At 37.2% G+C, this 16,662-nt stretch overlaps 1 protein-coding gene across 1 annotated transcript; it reads right to left on the minus strand.

Moving 5' to 3' along the window:
• Positions 1-6,127: 6,127 nt before the first annotated feature.
• Positions 6,128-15,263, minus strand: LOC145559081 (synaptotagmin-2-like). Its single transcript, XM_081620486.1, has 12 exons — positions 14,632-15,263; positions 12,375-12,473; positions 12,222-12,272; positions 12,009-12,132; positions 10,209-10,327; positions 9,981-10,082; positions 9,291-9,365; positions 8,106-8,182; positions 7,758-8,004; positions 7,326-7,670; positions 6,747-6,875; positions 6,128-6,434 (listed from the first exon to the last, which is right to left on the minus strand). The coding sequence occupies exons 1-12, from the start codon at positions 14,761-14,763 to the stop codon at positions 6,294-6,296; spliced, it is 1,641 nt and encodes a 546-aa protein (XP_081476612.1). The 5' UTR covers positions 14,764-15,263; the 3' UTR covers positions 6,128-6,293.
• Between the last annotated feature and the right edge of the window lie 1,399 nt (positions 15,264-16,662).

Raw genomic sequence — 16,662 nt, forward strand, 5'->3', positions numbered from 1 at the left:
GATGGAGGGCAAAACGCACAGCAAGCGCTTCCACAATCTCAGGCTCAGCAATGGCTGCCTTTCTCTTTGCAGCGGCAACAATCCTACCATCAGCATCCCTGCATACAACCCCGAGACCAGCCATCCCACTACTAGGTACATGAGCATCAACATTGATTTTAATCGTACCTATTGCAGGGCAGCACCATCTAGCAATACTCTGAGGCGCAACAACACTTTCTACTCTGTGAAACACATTTTTTGCATAGGACTGATAGTCATGCACAAGTCTACAATAACCCGCTGCAAGAAGTATAGCATTCGGCCTTTCATTCTCAAAAATGGTGAGGTTTCTACAACGCCAAGCTGCCCACATTAACGCAGCCATAGTACTGAGAGCTTCCCCACTACACTTCCTGTATAACCACGCCCATAGAGCAGCAAAGGAGTGATTAGGAGCATCAATAAGGTTCGACTTTAAGTCACTATGCTCCCAAATTGCCGCAGCCGCATTACATTCCACAAGGGTATGCCAAATTGTTTCGTCATTGCAACCACAAATCTGACAGGATGCATCATTAGTTATGTGTCGATGGACGAGCCTACTCTTCACAGCCAGGTTCCCTTTCACAGCACTCCATAGAAAGTGTAGGAGTTTCGGTGGACCTCTAGTATTCCAAACCATCCTCCAGACCTCATCCTCTGGGCTATTAGCTATTTCACTCCCTTCTCCACCATTTGCCAGCCAATATCCAGAGCGCACTGAGTATAACCCCGTTTTAGCTAGCCACCAATAAGCACCATCAGGTGTACTAGAGAAAAGCAAAGGTATTGCAAGTATTTTTGCCCCTGTGCTTTCCCCCATCAATAAACGAACCTTGGCATCATCCCACTCCCTTCCACCCTCGACCATAAGCTCACGCACTAGCATATTTTCATCAGCTCCTTCAGGCATTTGCAGCACTATAGGTTTCCCATCATGCACAACCCAAGGATCTTTCCACACACGAATGCTATTCCCCACTCCAACTCTCCAGGCTAACCCATCGCGTAATAAGCCCTTAGCACCCCACATACTTCTCCACGTATAACTTGGGTCATAACCCCTCAACGCCTCCATTACATTTGAATTCTTAAAGTAGCGAGCTTTAAGAATTTTGTAAAGCAAAGAAGTATCATTTGTGAGCAGCCGCCAGTTTTGCTTAGCAAGAAGCGCTTGGTTGAAGCATTTTAGATGTCGAAACCCCATTCCCCCTTTTGCCTTTGGAATGCATAACTTCTCCCAGCTTTGCCAATGCAATTTCCTTTCATTCTCCCTTGAGCCCCACCAAAATCGGCACAATAAGGTGTGAACTTCATCGATCAACCCATCCGGAATCCTAAAAACACTCATCATATATGTTGGAATGGCTTGAGCGACGGCTTTGATTAAAACTTCCTTACCCGGCTTAGAAAGTAATCGTTCCTTCCACCCGTTCACTTTCTTCCATATTCTCTCCTTCAAACAAGCAAAGATGGCTTTTTTTTTATTTACCAATCATTGTCGGCAAACCCAAATATTTCTCATGTCTCTCAACTTCACGAACCCCCAAGGTTTCTATGATATCTTTCCTCCTTTCACCATTGACGTACTTGCTAAAAGCGACCTCCGTCTTACTCAAATTAACTTTCTGACCAGATGCTCTTTCGTATGAACTGATAATTTCAGCTATTTTCGAACATTCCTGCAGAGTAGCTTTTGCAAAAAGAATACTATCATCGGCAAAAAATAGGTGAGACACTCTAGGAGCAGAATGACAAACTCTTGCCCCACTAATTTTCTTCTCCCGAGCTGCTTTTGAAATAAGGCCAGAAAAAGCATCAGCACACAGAAGAAATAAATATGGAGAGATTGGATCCCCTTGCCGAAGTCCTCGCGAAGGGACAACGGAACCCGAGATTTCCCCATTAACCTTGAACGAAAAGGAGACACTTGAAAGACAGGCCATCACCCTGCGAATCCAATCATTACAGAAACCCATCTTATGCATAACTCTCTCCAAAAAACACCATTCAACACGATCATAGGCCTTGCTCATATCAAGTTTAAGAGCCACCGTACCATCTCTCCCTTCACCCCTTCTTTTCATCGAGTGAAAAATCTCAAAAGCAATAAGAGCATTATCAGTAATCAAACGACCCGGAATAAAAGCACTCTGATTTACAGAAATAATATCATTGAGGAACGGCTTCAGTTTATTCGCCAAAGTCTTTGATATTATTTTGTATATTACATTGCAACAGCTAATTGGGCGGAACTCCGACATGTACTTAGGTTCATCACATTTGGGAATTAAAACAATACATGTCCTATTAATTTCAGTAATATCAATCAAACCCCTCCACCAATTTTTCACCATTGCAATAATATCAGGGCCAACAATATGCCAAAATTTCTGAAAAAATAAAGCATGCATACCGTCTATACCAGGAGCCTTATTCGGCATCTGAAAAAGAGCCAATTTAATCTCCTCAGAGCTCGGTTCTTCTATTAGCTGTTGATTCATTTCACTCGTCACCATGGTATCTATCCCTTCCAATGCTGCTTCAATATCAACAGGATTATCGGACTGGAATAGTTTCGAAAAATATTCGGCCACCACATTTTGCAATTGATTTTCCTCATCAACCTACTCCCCTGCCGAATTGAACAAACCATTAATTCGGTTTTTTTTCCTTCTCTGACTTGCCTTCCTATGAAAATATGCCGTATTTTTATCCCCATCTTTCAATTCATTTGCACGAGCCCGTGCATACCAATAAGTCTCCTCATGACAACGAAGCTCATTAATCGCCCCTGAAATTTTCTCACACCTTTGCAAAGTTGCAGCATCCATATGACCCCCTCTGCGCTTCTTGGAGTTCAATTTCAAGAGCTCTGATTTTTTTCTTCATATCACCAAAAGATTTGGCAGCCCACTTTGTCAGAGCATTTGAGCACAAAGAAATTCTGTTGTGTGGAGCGTTTCCAGCCCCCTCCCCCCATGCCTTCTTAATAACCTCATTGCAATCCGGCTTTGATAGCCACATAGCTTCAAACCGATACAACTTCTTTCTCCTGCCACGCTCATAATAATTAATTGTACTAAGAAGGATCGGAGCATGATCAGAGTCCATTCGAGCAATATGTTGGACTTTAACATTCGGCCATAACTCACACCAAGGGACATCACCAAGAAACCTATCCAGCCTTTCCCTTATGACAGTATCCTCCGTTCTCCCTCTTTGCCACGTAAACATACTCCCAGTAAAACCCAAGTCACGTAAGCCACAATCATCTATGGCTTCCCGAAATGCATCCATCAAGTACTCACGCCTCACAGCCCCACCACTCTTCTCTGTCATACTCACAATCTCGTTGAAATCTCCAAACATAACACAAGGAGGATTGCACTCGCTCTTCAGATTTCTCATTAGGTCCCATGTCTTGTACTTATTTTCCGTCTCAGGCCACCCATAAAATCCAATCGCTCTCCATTTCGGTACACCCAAACTATCACAAATATCCGCCGCAAAATGATGCATCGAATATGAAATAACATTAACATTCACCTCATGCCACCAAAACCCCATACCTCCTGAGTTCCCATTGCTACTAACACATATCCCATTCTCATACCCACACCTTCTCTGTATCCTTTCCAACACGACACTATCAATCATCGTTTCCATTAAAAAAAACCACATTCGGCCTCTCTCTCCAACATAGGTCACGGAGAGTTCTTTCCGTCCAAGGGTTGCCAACCCCTTGAACGTTCCAGCTTAAAATTTTCATTGGCCTTCGAGGGTATGGTCTTTACCATCACCCTCTACTTGGATATTACTGTCCCCAGTGTAATTCAAAGGCACCACCTTTCGTCTTTTTACCATGTCCCCTACATAACTCCCCTCTGCCATTCCCCTCTTCTTATTTTTTGCTCCCTCATTGCCCACATTACATAAGACCGCCCCCCTATTCCCTTCTCCATACCCCTCATCCATTCTCACTAATTTTTTCCATTTTTTTGTGCTTTTTGTAATCGTCCCAGTAGCATTTTCCCTCATTCCCAACTCCTCTGCCCCCATCCCCTGCAACACCCCTGTATCCGTATCATTATCCTCCTTCTCATACTCCTCTCTTATATTATTACTAGCCCCAATATCTAACTCTATAGTATCTCCCACCCCCTTCACAACCGTCGGAACAACCACATTCTCAACCCCTAACATACCCTCTCTCACACTTCTAGTGCGCAGCACAGATTTGTTACTTAAGGAGTCAGTAACACATTGCAATGTAGCAGCTCTTTCTTTCGGAGATTTATCCATATGAGGTGAGAAGAGAGGTCTGCAAGCGGTTGTTACATTCCCCTCCACTTTCCGTGTTTCAGGCTTATGAGTAAACACAAGAGATTGTGATTTCTGTCGCAATTTATCAACCTCCTCCTTTAACTTCTCATGCCCCTTTCGAGGCGACGCCCTTAACCATAGCCCCCATTGCTTCTCCTCAACATCAGTGTCTTCATCAGCATTAGGACAGTCCTTTTCTGTGTGGCCCAGAATACCACACAGAAAACAGAAGGTAGACAACCTCTCATACTTAAATTGCACCGAAGTTACAACACCTTTTTTATTGCGAATTTTCTGGATTCTGCGAATAGGTTTCGTTGTATCAATCAACACACGAGCCCTTCTTGATTTGTCCCACCCCAATTCATCATTCTCCACCTCCAATACAACCCCAATCTTTTCGACAATCTTTCTCACATCATCATCGGACCTGCTATCGAAAGGGAGATTGTACAGTCTGATCCAAAACGGACAAAATTTAAGGTCAATGTTCTCCGGTTGTTCATCCCCCTCAATTTCTTTAAGTAATAGCAATTGATTGTCAAAATTCCATGGAGCACCATCGAGAACTTTCTCCTTATCACACCAATGGAAAAATTGTATCACAAACAAATTGTTCTCAATTTGACGGAATAAAACACCTCAAGACAAGGACCAGGTCTGCTTTAGGGTTCTTTGTAATGCTTCGAAATTATACGATCTAATAGTCAGTAATTTCCCCACCAAGGATAGGGCTAGTTTATTGCTAAGTTCATCAACATTCGAGTCACCTAATTCTGCAATTTCATTCTCTTCATCTGTAATACTCAATTTTGACCAATTCTCAAGAAGTTCTCCTGCCATCCTGACTAGAGCACCACGGAGACCCCCCTACCGGAGAAGGAGAGACCGCTTGAACGCGCAAGAGAGCAACTCTGACCTCCGAACTAGGGAACCCTAACTCCAGAGCGAGAGAAATAGTTCTCACTGTTGGCTCTCTTATTACACTTTGGATAATGCTTAAAATAATCAAACTTTATTTATTTTAATTAATAAATTTGCGGGTGATGCGTGTATGAAATTTCAAAAAACTCGGATGATAATATGGATCTTTAACTCTCTAATTAGATAATGAGGTTGAAAATAGTTAGTTTTATGAGAATTAAAAGATAAGGATATCATAAATAGTTCAACTTTTAGAGGTTACAAAATGTTATAAATGTTATTTACAAGCGTTGTATTTGTTTTATTAAAGTAATTGATAGTATATTAGCTTTGATTAAGTGTTTGTACATAGGGAACCCATGCTTAAAATCCTACCTCCGATCCAAATTATCACAAATAATACCCAAAATTACGAGTAATTTGGACCGAAGATAGTCTATAGATCCTATAGAATGTCAATGTTTATCGTTTATGCATGAACCACCTTGAGTGAGCAAAACTCCAAGGTTGTTAATGCTTTGAAAATTATGCGAGTATGTTTGCATTAGAAATTGGCTAAATAGAATTAAATAAACTGTTTTTATTTTTTAAATGACAGAAATAAACTGTTTTTTTTTTTTTTTTTAAATGACAGATTAATACAGTAAGATTTATTGGATTTGATTTTATATTTCCCCTTCTTTATATGTTATCCTAAAGCTTAGAATTTTTTTTTATTTATGTAGTAGTTTAATAAGAGTTGTATTAAGTGGGTAAAAAAGACACTTGACATCGGCTTGTTGGACCCAAGTCCAACCCACATTAGTCCATATGATACAGACATCACAGTTCACAAGTAACGAAGTGTAAACTAGTCTTGCAAATAAAAACAATCATTTACCAAATAAAGAAACTATTCTGCTATTCATAGTAACAGAACTACCATTATGTTCAACATTTACAGAAACAAATCACCTTTCAGTAGTAATGTAAAAAAAATCAGCAGCATCTTTTCTACTCTGTATATAAAAAAGAAAAGGAGTTTACGACTTTGGAGGGGCAGCTCTCCAAATGAGCTCGACCAAGATGAGGCCATTCTTCGAGTCTATCAGGTTATACTTTTCGTTTATCCGCTTGTTGCTGACGACGTCACTGAGATTGATATCAATGTATCCCAAAGATTCCTGAAAAACAATGGAATTTTGTTCATATCATAATTCATAACCAGGCAATGCAAACAAATCAAAACTGCCTGAACAAACACTTAGTTGCGCTATCTTGAGTCTCTCCATATCATTTACTGTCTCTTTGAGACCATAATGGCATATTAGTAAATCCAATTCATTAAGTCATTACTATTTTTAAAAAAAGGTGATCAATTTTCCCAAGCATCCTAAATATAGTTTGCATTTGTGTGTAAATATTAATTTTAGATGGATGGAGTAAATTAAGATAAGAGCCTAATAGTTAAAGAAATAGGACTAAAAAATAATTACCTTTTGATGCAGTAAACTTCTTGCCGAGGTACTATAAACTTCAATATGCAGCTTATCATTTGTTGGAGGTTCTTCTAGAACAAACTGAAACTGCTCATCCCATCTTGGATCTCTATTCTTCTTGATAGTCTGCAATAGCATAGTCAGTCAGGTTATTATACGTCTTCAAAGAAGATTGTACCTATTCCATGAGGACCTAAAATACTCATCAGTAAAAGTGCATATACGACCTTGGCCATTCTACACATATTTGAGACAAACATGATCATGAGGCCAGAAATACAAGGAAAATTGACAGTTTGTCATATATCATGACAAACTAGTAAACTACCCGTCAAATGAATCCATAACATACCACACCATTGTCGCAGTGCCTCTATAAAAAATCACATAATGAGAGCAACGGAGCAGTCAACATGGATGCAACCCTTCCCCCCACCCCACCCCAGACAAAATTTCAAACTTAAATTGATTAAAAGAGTCAGTGATATTTTTGTAGAATAAAGTCCATACGAATACAAAGTATTAAATAACTCATCACCTTAAAATAAAAATAAAAATCTAACTACAATATACTACCTTGGTCTTTCTCTCCTCTCCTCTGAAAATGACACGTGCATACGGGTTTGTATGGTGCTTTCCTTCCAAATCTTGAGCCTCCTGTAGATTCACAACAAGTACACCACCACCAGCGGGTGTTCCTGCAGGTGCTTGTTGCACTGAATCTTCAAAATCTTTTCCAAGATCCTCCTCTTTAAAAGCTTTAAATGTCAATTCTAACACAATCTGTCCCCGTGACTTCTCGTTTTGAGGATCATTTGGGTCAATCTTTTTAAGGAGATCAAGAGTGAACTCCTTTGGCTCATCAGGAGTAAGGTCTTTCAAAGGAACAGCATTGATACCCATTTTCTCATGTTTGCCAACCTAATATGAACAGGAAATAACTTCAGAAATTATCAGCACAGAGATAGACATACAACCATATAAGTATACCAAACAGCCCAGGAATACCTGCTCCCAATCATACACATTAATTTCTAAAGTCTGGGTCTGTGGATCTCTGACTGTCAAATTAAACTCTTCATTCCATTCAGGGTTCAAGTTCTTGTGCTTCACTGTGGTTTTTTTTGATGGTGTTTTATCATCGGTGAGCTTCAGTTTTACATATGGATCTGATGCACCCAGGAGATCTTTCTTTTTCAGCTTCATTGCTCTTACAACCTTTACATGTAAAATTCCTACAGGCTTCCTCAGAGCTCTGAAAAGTTTGCAGCACATACATAACAGAGGTCAATGGCAACAATGGCATAGACATGTCAAAATACAATAGAATAATAGGTGTCACGTATAAGAGCATACTTTGCAAGATCCAGAATAGGTACTTCAAGTGTATGAGGCCAAAGATACATATTAGCCACTTGATCTTTAATTTGCTCCTGAAGCAAGAGAAACAAAACTGAAACAGGTTCATATGTTGATCTGGAATACAAAAACGATCGAAACTAAAATGCACTAAAACTTTCTTACAGCCAGAAATATTGCATTTATAATGGTGTTTATGAGAATAACAATGAAAAAGTAGGACCCAAAGTACTATATCTAAAATCAGCAAAGGACTAAATTGATATCCAAAGTTCAACACAAGAATTGAAAATAAATTGATGGAGCACCAAAAGATTTAGCTATTCTACATTGTAGCTCTAAATCTTTAGAAGAAAAAATCTGTAGCACTAAGCACTTTTAAAAATTAAACAAGTAATTTTGTGCACAAAACGCAATGCTGTGTCTATATATCATCATGGCAAACTCATTTTGTCGGCAGACAAAATCCATGTGCTTTACACGCTCTAAATTAATATTTTTTAAGCCTGCTTAAACAAGAAATGGAAAGAATTATGAAGGACTTCTACAAGGAAACATAATCCATGTGCTTTACACGCTCTAAATTAATATTTTTTAAGCCTGCTTAAACAAGAAATGGAAAGAATTATGAAGGACTTCTACAAGGAAACATAAAAGACGGAGATGGAAGAGGATGACAGTACTCTAAATTACAAAAATACCATCTGCCATCAGCCTACTCCCTCAAAGATGGTCATATGGCAACACAAAGATATACAGCTAGGGAAGCATCACAAAAAACGTATATCCTTACAAAGATTAAAGTATGTCCTTACAAAGAATGCAATAATAAAAAAAGTATATGAAGAAATATACACTGCAGTGTCTTAAAAAATTAAAGCTATTCATGGCTATAAAGCCTACAGTAGCAATCGTATACACCAACATTATCTTACATTTCCCTCCTATAATTCCATGACAGGATCAAAGTGCAAAGAAGGGGACTTTAAAAAGATCAGTCCAGACATATTCAAATATCATACCGCTAATATGATAGATCAGCTGAAGGGCTGCATGACAGGAACTTTCCTATGGTTATATAGGATTTAATTGAGACAGCTTGCTCAATTTTATTTAAAGACCCAAACATGCTCATAGAATGCACAAAATAAACAAAAGGGTGAAAAATGAAGGACAACGTACCTGAACAAACCTGTACAGACCTGGAATTGACATAAGATCAGCTCCCAGAACCTTCAGTCCAAAGTCAACATGCGGCTGCAAGATAATACATGAGTCATTTCTATGTTTTCCACACTTGCACAAATATTTAAAACAAATAATAAGAAAGCTTAAAATTAGCAATTACAAAAAAAAAAATGTATAAGATAACAATGACCAAAGAGCAACTAAGGAAATTTTAATCGGCACCCCTTCAACAAGATGCAACCCAAACTGCACACACCCTCATAATGACAATAAGAAGGGAGTTCTAATACGATAAGATGAAGAGAATCCATAGCTAAGTAACTATTATTGATATTACTTTAGAAAATTTGTGTTTTCCAATCTTAATATACTCCATTATTGTTTAAGATGAAAACAACTTCTTCAGAAGCAGGACTTCTGATATTAGAGGGGAAAAAACCAACAAAAACAACAATAATCACTTTTTCCAACATTGAAATTGTATTAATCACTTCCACCAATAATCATTTTTTCCAACGTTGAAATCGTATTATTGTTTAATCACTTTTTCCAACAAAAACAGCTAATTCCAACGTTGAAATTGTATTACGCCCCCACCCCCAACTAATTATATACATTAGAAAAAAAAATGAGTAAAAAGAAAACAAGATAAATAAAACTAACAAATCTCAAAATATCGCATACCTTCTCCATAAGAGAAACATATATGTTGGCAAAACATGGGAAACTTGGTACCAGGGGCTTGAAAGTAATACGAGGAGAAGCAAATACTTGAAGATCTAACACCTGAAATAAATCCAAATAAATTAACTCACTAACAAAGTAGCAATGAAATTCAATAAATCTCTGCTCTGATCATCTCATACACTATACTAAAATGCACCTTTGCCAGTTTCACAATAAACCAAGTACCTGAGCTGTTGCCTTCAAGCCAAATGCTTTTATACCAACAATGATGTTAGGATTTCCTGCCCACTTCAGCGATGGTTCCATAATCAACTCCTTCTCATCTGTCACATAGACTTTCATACCTACAGTAGAGGAAGGATGAATACCAAACTACAGAGTTAAAACAGACTATATACATACATAAAGCTTCTGGTGCCAACTTATCATCAAACAGCATATGCAATTATTAAAAAAAATCTTTATTTATTGTTTGAGTTTCAGTTAGAGGGAGATTTTAAAATACAGCTGCAACTTTATTACAGGCTACTAGGGACCCACCAAGATAACAAGTACACAAATTTTACTCATTTCTAATCAAGTAAATCAATGAATATCATTATTGGATAAGTGAGTGAAGATAACAGAAACCTGAATATCAGGCTGGCACAAAAGTCCATAATTATCTTAGAATATCGTCTAACTGACATAATCAATCACAGAAACCATAGTAATAAAAGAATACACTACAATGACAAACTTGACACAAAAATTCTTTATGCATATTTTCTAAGTCAAGACCACTTTTCCACCCCCACTACTATCTAAAATGAAAAAAAGGGGGGGGGGGGGGGGGGGGGGGGGGGGGAAATAAAGCTGTGCTAAAAACTTTCAGCTTTGTACACTTATAATATAAGGACGGCACTAAATAATCATGAAATTTAGTCCCTCAGCATATCTCGCATATTATTACAAGGCAGATTAACATCATAAGAGCAAGTAAACATAGAAGAGCTCATAACTTGTCACGTAGAAAGAAAAAAAAATAAGTGACACTAATAACCCATGTACTTCACATAACCATTAAGCTACACCATTACTATAATAGTCAAGTGAAGAGGCATAGCTCATAAGCATAAAACCCCTGGCTAATATATGTTATCACAAGTCACAAGCATAGCCCTGGCCCCTGGTAACGCTAACAAATAAACCACATCCATTCAAGTTCATCTTATTTAATCATTTTGTCAAATATCACAATACCAACAAAGAACTTTCACTCACCTTAAACAAATGATAAAACTATGTAAAATATATAGGATATGACAAACTATACACAGATAAGACATCATAGGAGAACCCAAAAGTGGAGCTTAAAAAACATTTTATTAAACCTTATCCAGTAGAAAGGAAGACCTTTATCCAACTACAAAAAAAAACTTAGAGATTAAGTGGAAGAGAGTGGGTATTGAGGTGGAAGCTTCCATGATGTCCGGAAAGTTTGTATTCTTCATCATTCATCATCAAATTCTTACTCCATACTCCATAGTGGATTGGTGGGTTATCCTCTGATTTCTCCAAGTTCTTGGGTTTCCCCGAGTAAAATCACTCAGTTGCTTGCTTAATTGGCTTCATTATTGTTAATTTGTGGGTAATTACAAATCAATTAGCACTCACTTTTACCCATCATCCATTACATAAAAATAAAAAATAAAATAAATAAATAAACAACCTTATTTGTGACCTCCCATAACCCTCAACAGCCACAAGCAAACCAAAATTTTCTAATATTAAAGTGCAAAAATCTAAAACAAGGGATGAACAAAAAAAGATAAAAGTTAAAACTCACATAGCATTATAACCATAAATTTTTATACTCAGCTTTTGAGACATTTTATTAAGCTCAACCAAACCCTTAGTAGTGGTATTTCTGATATCTTAGCGTTAATAACCATAAACTTCTTTACTCAGCTTTTAAGACAATTTTTAAGCTTCTAAGATCTATTCTCTTGCATCAACTCATTCAAAGTAAAGAGTAAAACTGACCTTGGAAGGTTGGTGGAAGGGACCCTAAAGTCAGCTTCTCGAATTCGACATTATCAATTTTGTATTTTGGAATTTGCTCAGCTATGATAGGTGTTGCAATATCCTTTGCAGTTTTGCATATTGCCTGTGTACAGTAGTAACCCTCTATTAGCCAACATAAAGAGCAACAACGAAATAAAGGGAGTAAATATATTGAAATAAATAGGCATATACCTTGTCCAGATAGGGCCACATCTGGGCAATAAACTTGTTCAGCCAGTCCATCTTTCATAAAAGAAAAGGAAAAACACAAGCAAAAGTCAGAACCATAAACTATTCAGTAACAATCAATGACAACAAAGAGGGCCAAAAATACAAAATACATACACGCTCATAATCAGGGTTTTTCACCCAATGAGGTATTTCAGGAAGTAATTGCTGAAGTTTATCAGATTCTTGCTCAGCCAGTGGACGGATATCGGGATCCTATCAAAATCAAAATATCATTACAGGTCTACAGGAGGAGAGGATGCCAACATATAACTAAGACACAAGTATCAACATTTCACAGCACAAGAATAGTCAGCTACTCAGCTGTCCATCCATCAACACTGCCTACTTCTTCCTTCCGAGAAGACATCAGCATCATAAAAAAGTACGTGGATAATTACAAATGCCAATTGCAAATGGAAATAAAATACAAAAGAAGATACCAAACATTAACTTTTAGCCCACCAACAAATCATTCACTTGCAATCTTTAACAGTATAGAACACTCCAAGTCATGTATGGAGTCACATTAAAGTGCATAACTAATCATCAGAAAGAAAATACTAATAAACAGACCAGTAGCGCATATCAGGTCAGTACCAACTCATGAGATGTACAAGATTATATCAGTAGTTTGACTGCTACCTAAAGAGGCTCCCATCCAACTGTTGATCATTCAGTAAATAGTGCGGAGTCAGATCCAGACAAATTGCAAAAATACTAATATCCAAGCTAAGTCATCTTTGATGTCACTCTGCTGTCTCCAGAAATTGTTTTAGTAGTGTATGAGAGAAGCAAATTGAAAAATTTGTCTCCCTCCTTATTTCTATCAAACATTAATAGCTATTTTTCCAGTAGCCTATCAAGAGAATTTTTTGGCAAAACATCAAAGCACCAACTACTTAAATCCAGATGTATTTAACATCACCAATCTACAGCAAAAGGCACTCCTACAAATCTTCGATGAAATGCATGTATAGAAGCTTACAAGTATTAAATTACAAACAAATATATATCCTAATTCAAAATCTATAACTTGGTCTAAGTTAATTCCACAAGACACACTTTGGGGTAAAATTTACTTACCCTCCCCACATCCTCTGGATATCTAGTCGCTGTGATTGGTGGGTTATCACTTGACATTATAGAACTGTAAGTGTAAGGTTGTAGACCCAAAAAAATTATCCCAGTTCAAAGTAAACATTATGGGTCATGGAATTATCAAGGCCAAAAATATATTACCATAATAATCTCGTAAATTGAAAATTAAATTTCAAAATCCCAAACACTCCATTTCCAATAGTGGTAGAAAAATTAATCTTAGTGACTACGTGTCCGTATTACCGTACCTTCCCGTGCAACAAGATATCCTTGTGTTAAAAAATCATACCCAACAGTGACAACAACATCAAAACCTTAATAAACTAGTATGAGGTTGATTGCATGAACCAAAGAATTTAACTTTGGTGGTCAGCAAAGAACCCTCCATCCATTTCTACCATACCAAGTACCCAGCAAAGTAACAGCAAGAAGCTCATGCCCCATAGAAATACTTCTCACCCTATCAGCAACTAATTAACCTCAAGTAAAGGGAACATATAGCCAACAAAGTGAATCTTTCCTCAGCAAATGGAAATCTATACTTAGAAATTTAAGATAGAACACATTTTACTACATTCATGAGAGTAGCAAGAGCCACAACATTAAGCCAATTTGGGTTCCAAGTGGACATAAACCTACTCCTAAATCCTAACCCATGGAAACCAAAAGGATAATTGGTTTAAAATGCCCACTCCTCAATATACAAAGCACAACATCACAAAGTCTCATCATAAGTGATCAAGGGGCATTGTCCTTCACCAACCCGAAAAGCCTTATATTAACCCACCCAATCCAACAGAAGGTGCCTTGTAAGAACCAGCACAAATTGAGGTCCGAATAACCGTAATTGTGTCCAGCAACTCAGCTAGTCCTCTCAAAGGACTCAAACAATAAACCCTCCTCCTGCCACCCATTTGTCAATTCTCAATCCAAAATTATAATCACAAGGACCTCATACAAATGTGCAATATTCTTCAAAAAAAACATCAACATCAATCACTAGTTGGCATTGACACCCAAAATTAAGAAAAAATGGACATACATAGACCTTAAAATATGGATTCCTTTGATAATGACAACCTAATATTATGGTCCATAATCAATATCAGAACTCTGCATGATACCTCAAAACAATAAATAAGACAAAATCGAAAAACCCCACATGTTCCATAACACATTACAATCTACTGTTGCATCAAATAAACATTACAGTAACAATTTCATCATATATTAAACCCAGAAATTCAAAAAACAAAAAATCAAAGGAAATTACCTTGACATCGGTAGGCTGAAAGTAAATGAAGAGATAATACCCAACAGTAAGACCAATCGTAATCCCTAAACCAAATCCGACAAACCCAAAAATCACACTAAAAATCCGAAGTATCGGACTCCACAAACCCATCTTCTTCTTCCCTAGTCTCTATGAATTTTCTCCGTATTTGTGAAAAACAAACAAAACCCAGAAAAAATCAGCAGAAACCCAAATCAGAAGAAAAACTTTCGAATCAAATCCGTTACTCAATAGGCAAGATTAGAAGAATAGATGACACCCAAAAAGTTGTTTCCTCTTTCTCTCTCTTAACAACGTGAAATGTAATTACCAAGCACAAGTATAATGATTCTTTAATGAAATTTGATTACTTTCTAAATTGGCAATATTACCAACTTTTTTTGGTGAAACGCTTGCTTTTTCTAAGGAAGATGATCAACGTTTAACAGAGGAGAGAGAAAGAGATAGAAAGTAATTAATGGAGATGTAAAAAAACGGCATTAATACGGCAGTTTAGGAGGTCGGAAAATGGAGCGGTTCATGAAATTGAGAAAGGCATATGCTGAAACGTGCTTGTTCATTTCATGGTTTTTTTGCTGGGGGCTAAGGGCCCACCATCTCTTCCCCCCTCAAAAAAAAAAAAAAAAAAAAAAAGGGCCCATCTCTAATTAGAAAGTTTTTAATCGATTTGATTAGGACAAATTACAAACCTAAAATAAGATCATGATTTTGTAGGCCAGGTAAATCTACCATATTGATGTTTCTTTGGTTGTCTATTTTTGGTGAAGGGTTGTGTTTTCCTCGACTAATCAACGTAAGTTCGAGCAAAAAAATATACACTACAAAACAAACATGATTAACAAGAACTTGTCCGTCGGTCTGATCTGGGCTGATTTTGAGTTAGTGACAGGTTGGGTTTGGCTCGATCCAAATATTTTTTATGAACAGGCCTTGGACAAATATATCTCACTTTTTTTACCTGACCCGAAAAGTCTGCTAGGCCCACTAGAAATTTAGGATCAAAATAATTGTAATGGCTAGTGTAGCCAATAATGTAATTGTGCTCTTTTTTCTTTCATTACAAAAAAAATATATTAATTTTGCTACACAATCAATGTACAAGATATACTTAATCAACTAGCTACTAACTTGTAGTTTAAACTCTTCAAGTGATACAAAAATCAGTATATAAATCGGGTAATTCCAAGTCATATATGTTTTGTAATATGGCATCAACATGACGACATGTAATCGTTATGTTCAATGAGGCAACATTTCACATAATGTTTGAAGGTGACACATGGTGGACTAATGTTGAAGATAACGTGCTTAAAAGGAGAAAATATAGCCCTATTTGGTGAATATATGGTTGTAAACGCTGCACAAATTTAAAATCTGCAAAATATAGATTCAAAACAAATGCAACAAAATTTTAATTTTATTAATTTGATAATTTTGGGTACAGTCTCTAATTTGCTCCTCTAATTCAATCTCCACTTTGACTTTGACGTAATTCTCGGATTGACTTGATTTTCGAACGAGGGTTGTCGAAGCTTGATCTCGATCGAAGATTTGATGCAAAACTTTGACTTATGTTGATGTATACCTTTGACTAGTTGTTGATGCAGACCTTTGACTTGAATTCTTGATTGAGGGACAACGAGGCTTGATCTCGATCATGACTATTTAATGTAGAGGTTAAACTGGTGACTTGCAATGCGCTACTTGATGTTTCAAAGTTCTTATTTCCTTCGTGTTCAGGGTCGTCGAGGCTTAATCTCTTCCACGAATGATCTTCTCGAGTAGAACACACGTCGAATGCTTGTTGCTCTTCCGGTAGGTTTTTAGAGGTTTTCTTTGGAGAGGTTTGGAATTATGAGAGCTAAGGTTTTTTATGTTTTCTATTGTAGTCTCCTTGTTTCCTTTCTTCTCCCCAAATGAGTTAGAAAGAGTCCTATTTATAGATCGAGGCAACACTCTTAGGGTTAGGGTTTGGTGTACATTATAAATTGGGCTTGACAATATAACCAA

Source organism: Chenopodium album, chromosome 9 (assembly GCF_948465745.1).
Source record: "Chenopodium album chromosome 9, dcCheAlbu1.1, whole genome shotgun sequence".
NCBI classification, from domain to species: Eukaryota; Viridiplantae; Streptophyta; class Magnoliopsida; order Caryophyllales; family Amaranthaceae; genus Chenopodium; species Chenopodium album.

Excerpts from the sequence above, each read along its gene's own strand:
- LOC145559081 (XM_081620486.1), bottom strand. The coding sequence starts at position 14,763 with ATGGGTTTGTGGAGTCCGATACTTCGGATTTTTAGTGTGATTTTTGGG. Across the intron at positions 12,133-12,221 it reads TGTGGCCCTATCTGGACAAG|GCAATATGCAAAACTGCAAA; the intron begins GTATATGCCTAT and ends TACTGTACACAG. Across the intron at positions 6,435-6,746 it reads GAAGTTTACTGCATCAAAAG|GAATCTTTGGGATACATTGA; the intron begins GTAATTATTTTT and ends ATTGTTTTTCAG.